The sequence below is a fragment of the Salmo salar genome, chromosome ssa14 (genome assembly GCF_905237065.1).
Source record: "Salmo salar chromosome ssa14, Ssal_v3.1, whole genome shotgun sequence".
In the NCBI taxonomy this organism is placed as follows: Eukaryota; Metazoa; Chordata; class Actinopteri; order Salmoniformes; family Salmonidae; genus Salmo; species Salmo salar.
The window spans coordinates 37,331,510-37,348,408 of NC_059455.1; the positions used below are offsets into that span (position 1 = coordinate 37,331,510).

At 42.8% G+C, this 16,899-nt stretch overlaps 1 protein-coding gene across 3 annotated transcripts in view; it reads left to right on the forward strand.

The window, feature by feature from the left end:
- Positions 1-16,899, forward strand: part of LOC106569493 (serine/threonine-protein kinase tousled-like 1-B) — a 31,056-nt gene that overhangs the window by 2,853 nt on the left and 11,304 nt on the right. For 2 of the 3 annotated variants that reach the window (XM_045694321.1, XM_045694319.1), the window contains exons 2-17: positions 422-537; positions 699-767; positions 1,113-1,151; positions 1,280-1,355; positions 4,295-4,338; positions 5,962-6,063; positions 6,160-6,246; positions 6,352-6,444; positions 6,793-6,903; positions 7,000-7,136; positions 7,390-7,584; positions 7,711-7,777; positions 7,883-7,980; positions 8,359-8,440; positions 8,550-8,641; positions 8,736-8,825. In XM_045694321.1, coding sequence (XP_045550277.1) covers positions 427-537; positions 699-767; positions 1,113-1,151; positions 1,280-1,355; positions 4,295-4,338; positions 5,962-6,063; positions 6,160-6,246; positions 6,352-6,444; positions 6,793-6,903; positions 7,000-7,136; positions 7,390-7,584; positions 7,711-7,777; positions 7,883-7,980; positions 8,359-8,440; positions 8,550-8,641; positions 8,736-8,825 — 1,493 coding nt within the window. In that variant the 5' untranslated portion in view covers positions 422-426. The remainder of the gene's footprint in view (positions 1-421; positions 538-698; positions 768-1,112; positions 1,152-1,279; positions 1,356-4,294; positions 4,339-5,961; positions 6,064-6,159; positions 6,247-6,351; positions 6,445-6,792; positions 6,904-6,999; positions 7,137-7,389; positions 7,585-7,710; positions 7,778-7,882; positions 7,981-8,358; positions 8,441-8,549; positions 8,642-8,735; positions 8,826-16,899) is intronic. The other variant, XM_045694320.1, reaches the window with a different exon arrangement.

Here is a 16,899-nt window from a genome sequence, read left to right on the forward strand (position 1 = left end):
GCAAAACTCATCAAGGCAAAGGGTGGCTACTTTGAAGAATCTCAAATATGAAATATATTATGATTTGTTTGATGCTTTTTTTGGTTACTACATGATTCCATATGTGTTATTTCATAGTTTTCTTGTCTTCACTATTATTCTACAATGTAGAAAATTGTAAAAAATAAATAAAAACCCTTGAATGAATAGGTGTGCCCTTTTGACTGGTACTGTAAGTGCTATAGCTTGGTGCTGTCCATAATGTGTTCACTAAATGCAGATAGGCTAAGTTGATGTGGGACTGGTGAAGTGCACTGCACTCAAACCGTTTGCACTTATCTGATGTGCACATATTTGAAGTGGATAGTAGTGCGAGACAGTCGGATACAGTTTGCTGTATTCTTACATAGCCATATGTAGCCTTGTCTTATGTTGTGTTTAGGCCCCATGGAGGAGCTGCACAGCCTGGACCCTCGCAGGCAGGAGCTTCTGGAGGCCAGGTTCATGGGTGCGGTAAGCGGCAACACCGTAGGAAGCAGTGCCAGCGGCGGGGCCAAGGTGACAGACACACCCGTTATTACGCAATTACTATCTCACACATAAATACTATAACGCACACGTGCAAGTTTTTACTCAAAGCTTTTTAAAAGGCAAGCACATGAAAATCACACATTACACACACTCTTAAACATTTATGTCTGACTTGTCTGTATGTCCAGGGTCTGGCCAACGAGTGCTCCAACCACAGCTATGGCAGTCTCGGCTCTTCCAGCGACAAAGAGTCAGAGGTGAGACACACACACTATGCAGAGACGATGTCAGTGAGGGACGGTGCTGGCCTAGTTTCAGTGATTAGATGTCACACCATATCACCGACACACAGGTGGCTTACTCGCTGTTTAAAGAAAAGCCGCCATTTTGTATGAGTGGAGACAAGGAAGGCAGGCATTTTGTCTATGTAGCCATTTACATTTTTGGAACCATGGACAGTTAATCAGGAGACTGAATGATATCTTTGTTTGTCCTTGCATGACCCACCTCAATCTTTCTCTTTCAACTGTCCTCGCTCTCTTTCCTCCACCCCTGTCTCACCCTCTCCTCACTCTCTTTTTAATGTATCTTTCTCTCCCTAGAACTCTGATATGAAGAGGGGGAGTTCTCCTGCATATTCTGTACGTACTCTTCCTTCCTACTGTCCTACCCCCCCCCCCCACACACACACACTCACACATTCATACACTCTCTTCCTAAGGGGACACGCGAATGTCAGAAAAGTGATTTACTATTTGTTTATTCTCAGACCCCTGAGAAGAAGCACTCTGAGTCGCCCAGAGGAAGGAAGCGGAAAGCTGACATCCAATCGGAGAACAGCCAGGGTATGACACATACATACAGTGCTTTCAGAAAGTATGCACACCCCTTGCAACAAGGCATTAAAATTTGAAGAAATTTGGCAAAGAAACAAACTTTGTCATGAATTCAAAGCATTATATTTAAGGCAAATCCAAAACAACTCTGAATAGCCTAGTTACACTTTTGACTAAATATGCTTTAAAATCTATGGCAAGACTTGAAAATGGCTGTCTAGCAATGATCAATAACCAACTTGACAAGAGCTTGACTGTTAAAAAGAATAATATGCAAATATTGTACAATCCAGGTGTGCAAAGCTCTTAGACTTACCCAGAAAGACTCACAGCTGTAGTCGCTGCCAAAGATGATTCTAGCGTGTATTGACTCAGGGTTGTGAATACTTATGTAAATAAGATATTTCTGTATTTCATTTATATTTTCATTTAACTAGGCAAGTCAGTTAAGAACACGTTCTTATTTTCAATGACAGCCTAGGAACAGTGGGTTAACTGCCTTGTTCAGGGGCAGAATGACAGATTTTTACCTTGTCAGCTCTGGGATTCGATCTTGCAACCTTTTGGGTACTAGTCCAACGCTCTAACCACTAGGCTACCTGCCACCCTATTTTCAATACATTCGCTGAAGTTTCTAAACATGTTTTCACTTTGTCATTATGGGGTCTAGATGGGTGAGGAGAAAAATCTATTTAATCCATTTTGTATTCAGGCACAACAAAATGTGAAATAAATCAAAGGGTATGAATACTTTCTTAAGGCACTGTACCTGTTTTCTATGATTGTGTTTTGTAATCCTGTCTTGCATTTTATATTTGTATGTGATGTGTGTGTCTTTGTAATTACAGGGCTCATTTGTAAAAGAGACCTTGGTCTCAACCTGACTCCCTGTCAAAAATAAATACATGTTTCAATAAAATAAAACTAAAAACAACAGTCATTATAAACAGGGGTGAAATGATCTGGTCAGGACCTGAAGGGATTTTGGATTCTCCTTGGTACTTGATTTATTTTCATTTCAAAGTCACTCACTCGAAAGCTCCCTGTCTGTGGTGGGCCGTTCCATTAGACAATGTATATTCTGAATATCACATGGTTTCACTCTGTTAAACAAGGTATATTGAATATCACATGGTTTCACTCTGTTAAACAAGGTATATTGAATATCACATGGTTTCACTCTGTTAAACAAGGTATATTGAATATCACATGGTTTCACTCTGTTAAACAATGTATATTGAATATCACATGGTATCACTCTGTTAAACAAGGTATATTGAATATCACATGGTATCACTCTGTTAAACAAGGTATATTGAATATCACATGGTTTCACTCTGTTAAACAAGGTATATTGAATATCACATGGTATCACTCTGTTAAACAAGGTATATTGAATATCACATGGTTTCACTCTGTTAAACAAGGTATATTGAATATCACATGGTATCACTCTGTTAAACAAGGTATATTGAATATCACATGGTATCACTCTGTTAAACAAGGTATATTGAATATCACATGGTATCACTCTGTTAAACAAGGTATATTGAATATCACATGGTATCACTCAGTTAAACAACTGAGTGGACACCTCTTCAAAATTAGTGGATTAGGCTATTTCAGCCACACCTGTTGCTGAAAGGTGTTTAAAATCGAACACACAGCCATGCAATCTCCATAGACAAACATTGGCAGTAGAATGGCCTTACTGAAGAGCTCAGTGACTTTCAACGTGGCACCATCATAGGATGCCACCTTTCCAACAAGTCTGTCCGTTAAATTTCTGCCCTGCTAGAGCTGCCCCGGTCAACTCTTAAGTGCTGTTATTCTGAAGTGGAAACATCTAGATGCAACAAGGGTTCAGCCGCGAAGTGGTAGGCCACACAAGCTCACAGAACGGGACCGCTGAAGCTCATAGCGTGTAAAAATTGTCTGTCGTTGGTTGCAACCCTCACTACCGAGTTCCAAACTGCCTCTGGAAGCAACGTCAGCACAAGAACTGTTCGTCGGGAGCTTCATGAAATGGGTTTCTATGGCCTAGCAGCTGCACACACACACAAGCCTAAGATTACCATATGCAATGCCAAGCGTCAGCTGGAGTGGCGTAAAGCTCTCCGCCATTGGACTCTGGAGCAGTGGAAACGTGTTCTCTGGCGTGATGAATCATACTTAACCATCTGGCTGTCCGATGGACTAATCATGGTTTGGCGGATGCTAGGAGAAAGCTAACTGCCCCAATGCATAGTGCCAACTGTAAAGTTTGGTGGAGTAGGAATAATGGTCTGGGGGCTATTTTTCATGATTCGGGCTAGACCCCTTAGTTCCAGTGAAGGGAAATCTTAACGCTACAGCATACAACGACATTCTAGACGGTTCTGTCCTTCCAACTTTGTGGCAACAGTTTGAAGAAGGCCCTTTCCTGTTTCAGCATGACAATGCCCTCATGCACAAAGCGAGGTCCATACAGAAATTGTTTGTCGAGATCGGTGTGGAAGAACTTGAGTGGCCTGCACAGAGCCCTGACCTCAACCCCATCGGACTCCTTTGGCATCAATTGGAACATTGACTGCGAGCCAGGCCTAATTACCCAACATCATTGCCCGACCTCACTAATGCTCTTGTGGCTGAATGGAAGCAAGTCTCCGCAGAAATGTTCCAACATCTAGTGGAAAACCTTCCCAGAAAACTGGAGGCTGTTTTAGCATCAAAGGGGGAACCAACTCCATATTAATGCCCATGATTTTGGAATGAGATGTTCGACAAGCAGGTGTCCACATACCTTTGGTCATGTAGTGTATATTCTGAATGTCACTCTCCGTTAAACAAGGTGACACAGTGTCGTTGTTACATTCTGTTGTAAGGTCCCTGGGCTGTGCTAACCTCCTGTATCTGTGCTAATGCGTTGCTAACCCACGGTATCTGCTCTGTGTTCTCCTCTACCACAGGGAAGACTTCCACACGGGGGCCCAAGATCAGTGACTACTTTGATGTGAGTGTCGTATTATGTAGTTGTTCCAGACTCGTTATTTATATGCACTTTGTGTTCTCTCTGTGTAAGTTATACTAAATGTAAGCCTTCCATGGGCCAAGCTGGTTGGTCTTGACTCGCAGGCTGCATCTCACTAGACATCTTATGTGGAGTTGCCAGAAAACGCTAACATGCTGTTTTCAGGGATACAGTATTTTCAATCTAACTTCCATTTCCCCTGAAAAATGGAAGTAGGGACTCGGCTCAGGCATCTTTCTACGCCTGCTATGTTAGGTTAAGTGAGATGATTGGTGATTGGGTCGTGGTGTGATGCTTGTGATTGGTTGACATTGTGAATTTCCCAACTTGAGGCATTCTTCTATACGCTATGAAAGTCCCATCTACTTCCTGGATCATGTCCCTTTCTGTTTTAAGAATGGGATTCCACAAATTTATCCTCAAATTTATGTATGTCCTCAAATATTTGAGAAAGCAGTCATTTAAGATGCATGTAAAATTATATTCCTATTAGTGGATTATTTACTTCTACCCAATGCCTTTAAGGTTTTCCATAATGAAAAATAAAACGTAATGGTAACCCTTTATTATTATTATAATTATATATATTTCTATTTCTCGTTTTATTTTGAGATTTTTGTATTATATATGTATGTGTTGTATATGTATATAAAAAATATATATTTAAAAATGTTGTTACTTTTTACCCCTTTTTCTCCCCAATTTTGTGATATCCAATTGGTAGTTAGTCTTGTCCCATCGCTGCAACTCCCGTATGGACTCGGGAGAGGCGAAGGTCGAGTGCGTCCTCCGAAACACAATCCAACCAAGCCGCACTGCTTCTTGACACACTACCCGCTTAACCCGTAAGCCAGCTGCACCAATTGGTTGGAGGAAACACAGTACAACTAGCGACTTAGGTCAGCTTGCATTGCGCCCGGCCCGCCACAGGAGTCACTAGAGCGCGATGGGCAAGGACATCCCGGCCAGCCAAACCCTGCCCTAACCCGGACGACGCTTGGCCAATTGTGCGCTGCCTCATGGGTCTCCTGGTCACGGCCAGCTGCAAGACAGCCTGGGATCGAACCCGGGTCTGTAGTGGCGGCTCTAGCGCCTTACACTTCGAACACACCAACAGCGTCATTGCATTTTGGTACACCAGAATTACATTCATTTCCAATGAAACGCTGCGTTTGCCTTGCAGCGTTGCAGAGGTAGTCGCAGTGCGTTCGTTGTGGTGCAAACGTTGGATTTATCGAATGTATGCGTCAAACTGTATGTGTAGATGGCTTGACAGAAATGGTAGAAGAAGGTGAATCTTGAACTTTTGTTGCATACTTATCCAGATGATGCTGCGTACTATTTTGCGCAACGACGCTGTCAGTGTGTTGGAAGCATTAGACCGCTGCGTCACTTGGGAGAATGGAAAACTTTAATGAAAGCCATTAGGTAGAACAAAATTAATCCACAAATACAAATATATTTGTACATATATCTTAAATGAACGCATTCAAAAACAGTATGGGGCATGATCCAAGAAGTAGGTGGGACTTTCATAGTGTATTGCTGGGCAATATGTATGTGATGTCACTTCCTGTTCCTCACCCTGCTGTTTCCTGTGTGTAGTTCCAGGGGGGGAGTGGCTCCAGTCCGGTGAGGGCTCTACCCCAGTTTCTCCGTTCACCACAGAACTCCCACCACGGTGCTCACTCTGCACCGGGCTCTAACGTGCGTATACACACGTGGTAGGACCTTTTTTGGGCTTTGGTGTGTGTTTCATCACCTTGTTTATAACAGTGTTGTATGTGTGTTGTCTCTCTGTAGATCAGACAGAACAGCTCCTCTCCTACCAGTCTGTGTTTCGGAGATCACCTGATGAACCACAAAGCCTCCTCCAGCAAGTGTGTTCAGGTAAGACTTGCACACTCTCTTTCCTCAAACTCTTATCGCATCTCTTTACGCTCCTCACACCTGTCACACTTTCTTCTCACCTTCTCCTCTCATGTCTCTCTCCAGACAGAGTTGACAGGTCTGAAACTGGCTGCTCTGGAGAGCAACAAGAGTCTGGACCTGGAGAAGAAAGAGGGACGCATAGATGACCTGCTTAGGGTGAGTTTAGGTGCTAGTTAGGGTACTACAGGTGATGGGTAGAGTTTGTACTAGTGAGGGTACTACAGGTGATGGGTAGAGGTTGTACTAGTGAGGGTACTACAGGTGATGGGTAGAAGTTGTACTAGTGAGGGTACTACAGGTGATGGGTAGAGGTTGTACTAGTGAGGGTACTACAGGTGATGGGTAGAGGTTGTACTAGTGAGGGTACTATAGGTGATGGGTAGAGGTTGTACTAGTGAGGGTACTATAGGTGATGGGTAGAGGTTGTACTAGTGAGGGTACTACAGGTGATGGGTAGAGGTTGTGTTCTGTTGTGCGTTGATACATGTATTGTTTTCCCTCCAGGCCAACTGTGACCTGAGGAGACAGATTGATGAACAGCAGAAACTCCTGGAGAAATACAAGGAGAGACTGAACAAATGCATCACAATGAGCAAGAAACTACTCATAGAGAAGGTATTGTTTTGTTCGTGTCGATGTCTGTTACTGACAGAAGCCCATGTGCGATTGATTGTGTGTGTGTGTAACTGGCGTCTATGTGTGTGTATGTAGAGCACCCAGGAGAAGCAGTCGTGCAGAGAGAAGAGCATGCAGGACCGTCTCAGACTGGGTCACTTCACCACTGTACGACATGGAGCCTCCTACACTGAACAGTGGACCGACGGATATGCATTCCAGAACCTTGTCAAGTGAGAATACACACACTTCACAAACCCACATATAATAGGGTCTGCTCTCCAGAGCATAATGAAACGATAACATTTCCTATGACCTGTTATGTGTGATATGACTTTCCTATGACCTGTTATGTGTGATTACTTTCTTATGACCTGCTATAACACTTTATAACCCCCCCCACACACACTCTCTCTCTCTCTCTCTCTCTCTCTCTCTCTCTCTCTCTCTCTCTCTCTGTCTCTCTCTCTGTGTGTGTGTGTGTAGGCAGCAGGAGGGTATCAACCAGCAGAGAGAGGAGATCGAGCGTCAGAGGAAGCTGCTAGCCAAAAGGAAGCCTCCCAACCCCTCCTCCTCCCCCTCCCTCTCCTTAGCAACCACCTCCGAACCCAAACAACGCAAAGCCAAGGTTGTAAACGGCAATGACCCCGACCCCTTCCTCAAACCCTCCCTGCCTCAGATGTGAGTACACACACACACACTGAGGGACACACACACTTGTACATACAGGCATGCATGTGCACGGGCAGATGGATACACACACTTTTTTGTTGGTCCAGTGACGTTTATAACCGTTCTTTTGTTTAGGTTGACTCTGGCTGAGTATCATGAGCAGGAGGAGATCTTCAAGCTTCGCCTGGGACACCTGAAGAAGGTTGGTTTCACTTTGAACACAAACATGTTTGTTAAAAGTACTATTGTCCGAATCCCAAAATGAATACGATTGACTGTCTGAGTGATGTGGTTGACTGTCTCTCAGGAGGAGGCTGAGATCCAGGCAGAGCTGGAGAGGTTGGAGAGGGTGAGGAACCTCCATATCCGAGAGCTGAAGAGGATCAACAATGAGGACAGCTCATCGTAAGTACCGGACAGGAAGACGGAATCATATAGAAGTCCTGACCCCAGCACTGTCTCCTGGTTCAAAACCCATCCCTAGTGCCTAGCTATCCGTAGGCCAGTAGCTGTAGTGTGGCTGACTGCCCAGTTCATACTTTCTAGGTATTCATAAGATAATAATATATGCCATTTAGCAGACACATTTATCCAAAGCAACTTAGTCATGTGTGTATACATTTTATATATGGATGGCCCAAGCGGGAATCGAACCCACGGCCCTTGGCATTGCAAGTGCCATGCTCCACCGACTGAGCCACAGCTCTTCTAGGTGTTATGTGGGTAAACTATCCCTTTATGCTATAGGAAGCAGCCTGTTCAGTCTATCTGTCTGTCTGTCAGGTTTAAAGACCACCCCACTCTGAATGAGAGGTACCTGCTGCTGTATCTGCTAGGCAGAGGAGGCTTCAGTGAAGTCTATAAGGTATGGATTGACTACTGGTATGTGCTTGTGAATGATTATTAAGAGATTCTAGATCCATACTGTACCTGTGCTTGTGAGTGTTTGTCTGATGTGTGTTCTGTGTTTTCAGGCCTTTGACCTGTTTGAGCAGCGCTACGCAGCCGTTAAAATCCACCAACTCAACAAGAACTGGAGAGAGGAGAAGAAGGAGAACTACCATAAGTATGAGACACAGAATTTACAACCAAGTTTACATCCAAGTTTTAAACGTTATTTGACCACACTTGCTTACACACAATATTGTTTCCTGTCCCAGGCATGCCTGTAGAGAATACCGGATACACAAACAGCTGGACCATCCCAGAATAGTCAAACTCTACGACTACTTCTCCCTGGATACAGACACGTAAGTGACGTTTTACCCCAAACCTAGTACAGTTCTTTCACATCAGTGCCGATGAAGGAGAGGAAGCCATTTTAGACTGTTGAGATGCCTCTTAGGTTATAGTTAATGAAGTCCATTGTCTTCTCTGTTTCTCTCTGTTTCTCTTGCTCACGCTCTTTCTGTTTTTCTCGTGTGGTGGAATTATTGTAATCAAAAGGAGAGACTTTTAGATTTCTTCAAAACAATCAAACGTAATTATTTAATTAGTGCAGTAATGGAGCTGGTCGGTAATCACCCCTGGAGGTGATCACTGAGAACTCAACAAGCTGGTTTGAGCCACAGCATTTTATAGCAAAGTCCATCCTCCTTCAGTCTACATGACAAACAAAATATGTATGGAATGGGTCACAAGGTTAAGATTTGTATGAAAGATAGTTATAATTCACAGCAGACAGTATCTTTCCTCATTGTGTAGAGACCAGGGTCTGGCCCCCCAACTCCATACATGAGCCATCTCCCCCTGGTACCCGAGTACAGAAACATTAACTAATGCTCTGGAATGCGGTATCACCCAACGAAATCGTAAATCTCCTGTCAGTGTTGAATCTCCCAGAGGCCCACTTTCAGTTCACACAGACACAATAGAGTTATAAGAACCCTCTATTCTATAAAACAACCATTTGATGCAATTACAGCATTATAACATGATCTTGCAATTTTGCTCTCACATGCCCCCATTTTGAGAGTCCTCTCAACTTAAAAGAAAATTACAAGATTTAAAAACATTCATTCACATGTAGAAAATGCATACATTCTTCAAAAACCAAGAAGCATGAAAGCAATAACTCATTGTATGGGTTCCTGCACGTGACCAGCTGACCAGAGATGGCGCCGACAGAGATGGTCGCCTCACTTCGCGTTCTTAGGAAACTATGCAGTATTTTGTTTTTTTATGTATTATTTCTTACATTGTTACCCCAGGAAATCTAAAGTTGTATTACATACAGCCGGGAAGAACTATTGGATATAAGAGCAAAGTTGTGGTGTGATCGTGGTGTGATCTTAACAACATACAGGAACTCAAATCCTGTTGTTCATCTGATCTAGAATTCCTTACAATCAAATGCCGACCGCATTATCTACCAAGAGAATTCTCTTCGATTATAATCACAGCCTTGTACACCCCCCAAACAGACACCTCGTCGGCCCTGAAAGAACTGCATTGGACTCTATGTAAACTGGAAACGATATATCCTGAGGCTGCATTTATTGTAGCTGGGGTTTTTTCACAAAACTAATCTGAAAACAAGGCTCCCTAAATTTGATCAGTATATCGATTGCACGACCCGGGCTGGAAGCATTCTGGATCATTGCTACTCTAACTTCCGCGATGCATACAAAGCCCTCCTTTTGGCAAATCTGACCACGGCTCCATTTTGTTGCTCCCAGCATATAGACAGAAACTTAAACATGATAAGCTCGTGCTCGTGTCTGGTCGACGCTGGTCCGACCAATCGGATTCCACGCTTCAAGATTTCTTCGATCACGTGGCCTGGGATATGTTCCGGATAGCCTCAGACAACAACATTGATGTATACGCTGATTCAGTGAGCGAGTTTATTAGCTAGTGCATCAGTGATGTTGTACCCACGGTGACTATTAAAACCTTCCCCAACCAGAAACCGTGGATTGATGGCAGCATTCGCGCAAAACAGAAAGCGTTAACCACTGCTTTTAATCATGGCAAGGTGACCAGAAACATGACCGAATACAAACAGTGTAGCTATTCCCTCCGCAAGGCAATCAAACAAGCTAAGCGTCAGTATAGAGACAAAGCAGTCGCAATTCAACGGCTCAGACACGAGGTATGTGGTAGGGTCTACAGTCAATCACGGATTACAAAAGGAAAACAAGCCCCATTGCGGACACCGACGTCTTGCTCCTAGACAAATTAAACATCTTCTTTGCTCGCTTTGAGGACAATACAGTGCCACTGACACGGCCCGCTAACAAAAACTGCAGGCTCTCCGTCACCGCGGCCAACGTGAGTAAAACATTTAAACGCGTTAACCCTCGCAAGGCTGCCAGCCCAGACGGCATCCCTAGCCGCATCCTCAGAGCATGCGCAGACCAGCTGGCTGGCGTGTTTACGGACATATTCAATCAATCCCTATCCCAGTCTGCTGTGCCCACATGCTTCAAGAGGGCCACTATTGTTCCTGTTCCCAAGAAAGCTAAGGTAACTGAGCTAAATGACTATCGCCCCGTAGCACTCACTTCCGTAATCATGAAGTGCTTTGAGAGACCAGTCAAGAATCATATCACCTCCACCTTACCCTACCCCCTAAACCCACTCCAATTTGCTTACCGCCCCAATAGGTCCACAGACAACGCAATTGCAATCACACTGCACACTGCCCTAACCCATCTGGACAAGAGGAATACCTATGTAAGAATGCTGTTCATTGATTACAGCTCAGCGTTTAACATCATAGTACCCTCCAAACTCGTCATTAAGCTTGAGACCCTGGGTCTCAACCCCGCCCTGTGCAACGGGGTCTTGGATTTTCTGACGGGCCGCCCCAGGTGGTGAGGGTAGGAAACAACATCTCCACCCCGCTGATCCTCAACACTGGGGCCCCACAAGGGTGCGTTCTCAGCCCTCTCCTGTACTCCCCGTTCACCCATGACTGCGTGGCCATGCACGCCTGGAAAGTTTTAAGTTCCTCGGCGTACACATCACGGACAAACTGAAATGGTCCACCATACAGACAGCGTGGTGAAGAAGGCGCAACAGCGCCTCTTCAACCTCAGGAGGCTGAAGAAATTTGGCTTGTCACCGAAAACACTCACAAACCTTTACAGATGCACAATCGAGAGCATCCTGTCGGGCTGTATCCCCGCCTGGTACGGCAACTGCTCCGCCCACAACCGTAAGGCTCTCCAGAGGGTAGTGAGGTCTGCACAACGTATTACCGGGGGAAAACTACCTGCCCTCCAGGACACTTACACCACCCGATGTCACAGGAAGGCCAAAAAGATAATCAAGGACAACAACCACCCGAGCCACTGCCTGTTCACCCCGCTATCATCCAGAAGGCGAGGTCAGTACAGGTGCATCAAAGCTCGGACCGAGAGACTGAAAAACAGCTTCTATCTCAAGGCCATCAGACTGTTAAACAGCCATCACTAATATCAGTGGCTGCTGCCAACATACTGACTTAAATCTCTAGCCACTTTAATAATTAAAAATTGGATGTAAAAAATGTATCACTAGCCACTTTAACCTGTTATGGCTAGGGGGCAGTATTTTCACGGCTGGATAAAATACATACCCGATTTAATCTGGTTACCACTCCTACCCAGTAACTAGAATATGCATATACTTATTACATATGGATAGAAAACACTCCAAAGTTTCTAAAACTGTTTGAATGGTGTCTGTGAGTATAACAGAACTCATTTGGCAGGCAAAAACCTGACAAGGTTTCAGGCAGGAAGTGGCCTGTCTGACAAGGTGTCGTTCTTCTTGTCTCTGTTTATTGAAGAGTGAGGATCTTAGCTGTCCCGTGACACTTCCTACGGCTGCCATAGGGTCTCAGAAGGCGGTAAAAAGCTGAATCGTGGCTTTGCAGGCTCTGGCTGAAACAAAGTAGCGCGTTTGGGTAGTGGCTGGTTACAGTACTGTGAGACTCAGGCTCGTGCCCGCATCGACCGAAAGCTTTGTTTACTTTCCTCAGTTTAGCTAAAAGGAGATTCCTGGTCGGAATATTATCGCTTTTTACGAGAAAAATTGCATAAAAATGGATTTTAAACAGCGGTTGACATGCTTCGAAGTACGGTAATGGAATATTTAGATTTTTTTTGTCACGAATTGTGCCATGCGCGCGACCCTGATTTACCATTTCAGATAGTGTCTGGGACGCACGAACAAAACGCCGCTATTCGGATATAACGATGGATTATTTTGGACCAAACCAACATTTGTTATTGAAGTAGCAGTCCTGGGAGTGCATTCTGACGAAGACAACAAAAGGTAATTAAACTTTTATAATAGTAAAGCTGATATTGGTGAGTGCTAAACTTGCCGGGTGTCTAAATAGCTAGCCCATGATGCCTGGGCTATGTACTTAGAATATTGCAAAATGTGCTTTCACCAAAAAGCTATTTTAAAATCGGACATATCGAGTGCATAGAGGAGGTCTGTATCTATAATTCTTAAAATAATTGTTATGCTTTTTGTGAACGTTTATCGTGAGTAATTTAGTAAAATGTTAGCGAATTCCCCGGAAGTTTGCGGGGGGTATGCTAGTTCTGAACGTCACATGCTAATGTAAAAAGCTGGTTTTTGATATAAATATGAACTTGATTGAACAAAACATGCATGTATTGTATAACATAATGTCCTAGGGTTGTCATCTGATGAAGATCATCAAAGTTTAGTGCTGCATTTAGCTGTCTTCTGGGTTTTTGTGACATATGCTAGCTTGAAAAATGGGTGTCTGATTATTTCTGGCTTGGTACTCTGCTGACATAATCTAATGTTTTGCTTTCGCTGTAAAGCCTTTTTGAATTCGGACAGTGTGGTTAGATAAAGGAGAGTCTTGTCTTTAAAATGCTGTGAAATAGTCATATGTTTGAAAAATTGAAGTTTTTGTATTTTTGAGGAATTTGTAATTCGCGCCACGCCTATCATTGGATATTGGAGCAGGTGTTCCGCTAGCGGAACGTCTAGATGTAAGAGGTTAACAAGAAATTTGTGGAGTGGTTGAAAAACAAGTTTTAATGACTCCAACCTAAGTATATGTAAACTTCCGACTTCAACTGTATTTTATAAATTTGGCACATTACATGTTACTTGTAAAGTCTTGGACATTTCATAAGTGTGAAGCCTAAAGAGGAGAGAAAGTTGTCAAGTTTGTTTTTAACCTTACGATAGAGTTAAGCGCAGAACGTTGTTTGAGAATGGGTTATATTTTTTTCCTACTGGTAAGAATAGAAGAGTTAGTCGTGCTCGCTGGGCTATATCGGGCTGTAAGGAATGCAGTGGGACATTTGCAGTAGAGGTCTGAATAGTTGAACCGGAAACGTTCTTTGATAATTTCTGATTACTGTTGCTACCACAGGAAGTTAATGTATTCTAACATTTAGAATCTATTTCCATTACGTGGAACAGTGTCCAGTCATTAAAGTGGATTGCAGGTTAGTTTTGACTATTGCGCTGATGAGACAGCACCAACTTTTTGAAGGTTCTAGATTTGTTAAACAACCGGTTAATATTTTTACTAAATGAATGCAAACAGGTTGAAATGATTAGATTACCGGAAAAGATCACTGATTCCTTACGCTGAGACATTGACTACATTTGCAACAGAAAAAAGTATTACATTTAGAGAGGTTAACAGGAAACATCTATGGCGAAACAGCTACTACATATGTTGTTGGTCATTTTATTTTACCTTTATTTAACTAGGCAAGTCAGTTAAGAACAAATTCTTATTTTCAATGACGGCCTAGGAACAGTGGGTTAACAGATTTGTACCTTGTCAGCTCGGGGATTCGAACTTGCAACCTTGCAAAGACTGTGCCTTTAACCTCTCTGGGGTATGTGGGATGCTAGCGTCCCACCTGCGGGACACACTATTCAACAGCCAGTGAAATAGCAGGGCGGCAAATTAAAAACAACAGAAATCTCATAATTCAAATTTCTCAAACATACAACTATTATATCCCATTTTAAAGATACACTTCTCGTTAATCCAACCACATTGTCCGATTTCAAAAAGGCTTTACGGCGAAAGCATAACATTAGATTGTTAGGACAGCGCCTAGACAAGAAAAACCACACAGCCATTTTCCAAGCAAGGAGAGGCGTCACAAAAAACGGAAATACAGCTAAAATGAATCACTAACCTTTGATGATCAGATGGCACTCATAGGACTTCATGATACACAATACATGTATGTTTTGCTCGATAAAGTTCATATTTATATCCAAAACCCCATTTTACATTGGCGTGTAATGTTCAGAAATGTTTTGCCTCCCAAAACTTCCGGTGAATGAACACATCAATTTACAGAAATACTCATCATAAACGTTGATAAAATATTCAACTATTATTCAAGAATTATAGATACACTTCTCCTTAATGCAACCGCTGTCGGATTTCAAAAAAGCTTTACGGCTAAAGCAAATTTTGCAATAATCTGAGTACAGCGCTCACATAACAAAACAAGCCATACAGATACCCGCCATTTTGGAGTCAACAGAAATTACATTACAAATATTCACTTACCTTTAACCTCTCTAGGGTAGGTGGCACCAAATCGTCCCACCTACGTAACAGCCAGTGTAATCCCGTGGCGCGTTATTCAAAAACCTCAAAAATGCAAAAACTTCAATTTTTCAAACATATGACTATTTTACACCATTTTAAAGACAAGACTCTCGTTAATCTAACCACACTGTCCGATTTCAAAAAGGCTTTACAACGAAAGCAAAACATTAGATTATGTCAGCAGAGTACCAAGTACCATATAATGTCGCAAAAACCCAGAAGACAGCTAAATGCAGCACTCACCTTTGATGATCTTCATCAGATGACAACCCTAGGACATTATGTTATACAATACATGCATGTTTTGTTCAATCAAGTTCATATTTATATAAAAAACCAGCTTTTTACATTAGCATGTGACGTTCAGAACTAGCATACCCCCCGCAAACTTCCGGGGAATTCGCTAACATTTTACTAAATTACTCACGATAAACGTTCACAAAAAGCATAACAATTATTTTAAGAATTATAGATACAGACCTCCTCTATGCACTCGATATGTCCGATTTTAAAATAGCTTTTTGGTGAAAGCACATTTTGCAATATTCTAAGTACATAGCCCAGGTATCACGGGCTAGCTATTTAGACACCCGGCAAGTTTAGCACTCACCATAATCATATTTACTATTATAAAAGTTTGATTACCTTTTGTTGTCTTCGTCCGAATGCACTCCCAGGACTGCTACTTCAATAACAAATGTTGGTTTGGTCCAAAATAATCCATCGTTATATCCAAATAGCGGCGTTTTGTTCGTGCGTTCCAGACACTATCCGAAATGGTAAAGAAGGGTCGCGCGCATGGCGCAATTCGTGACAAAAAAATTCTAAATATTCCATTACCGTACTTCGAAGCATGTCAACCGCTGTTTAAAATCAATTTTTACGCCATTTTTCTCATAGAAAAGCGATAATATTCCGACAGGGAATCTCCTTTTCGGCAAACAGAGGAAAAAATCCCAAAGGCGGGGGTGGTCGGGTCACGCGCCTAAGCCCAGATTCCCTTGATCGGCCACTTGAGAAAGGCGATAATGTGTTTCAGCCTGGGGCTGGGATGACGACATTCAGGTTTTTCCCGGGCTCTGAGCGCCTATGGACGACGTAGGAAGTGTCACGTTAGAGCAGAGATCCTTAGTAAAAGATAGAGATGGAAAAGAAGTTCAAGAAATGGTCAGACAGGCCACTTCCTGTAAAGAAATCTCTCAGGTTTTGACCTGCCATTTGAGTTCTGTTATACTCACAGACACCATTCAAACAGTTTTAGAAACTTTAGGGTGTTTTCTATCCATATGTAATAAGTATATGCATATTCTAGTTACTGGGTAGGAGTGGTAACCATATTAAATCGGGTATGTTTTTTATCCAGCCGTGTCAATACTGCCCCCTAGCCCTAACAGGTTAAAGATCTTCATCGGAATGCACTCCCAGAAATCCCAGTTCCAGAATAAATGTTTGTTTTGTTCGATAAAGTTCATCTTTATGTCCAAATACCTCCATTTTGTCCGCACGTTAGGTTCACTATTCAAAATGCAAGGCACGCGCTTACTAAGTCCAGACGAAAAGTCAAAAAAGTTATACTACAGTTTGTAGAAACATGTCAAACGATGTATAGAATCAATCTTTAGGATGTTTTTATCATAAATCTTCCATAATATTCCAACCGAACAATTCCTTTGTCTTCAAAAAAGAAAAGGAACACAGTTAACTCTCACGTGAGTGAGCGCGATTGAGCTCATGTCATTTTCTGATTCCTGGTGGGT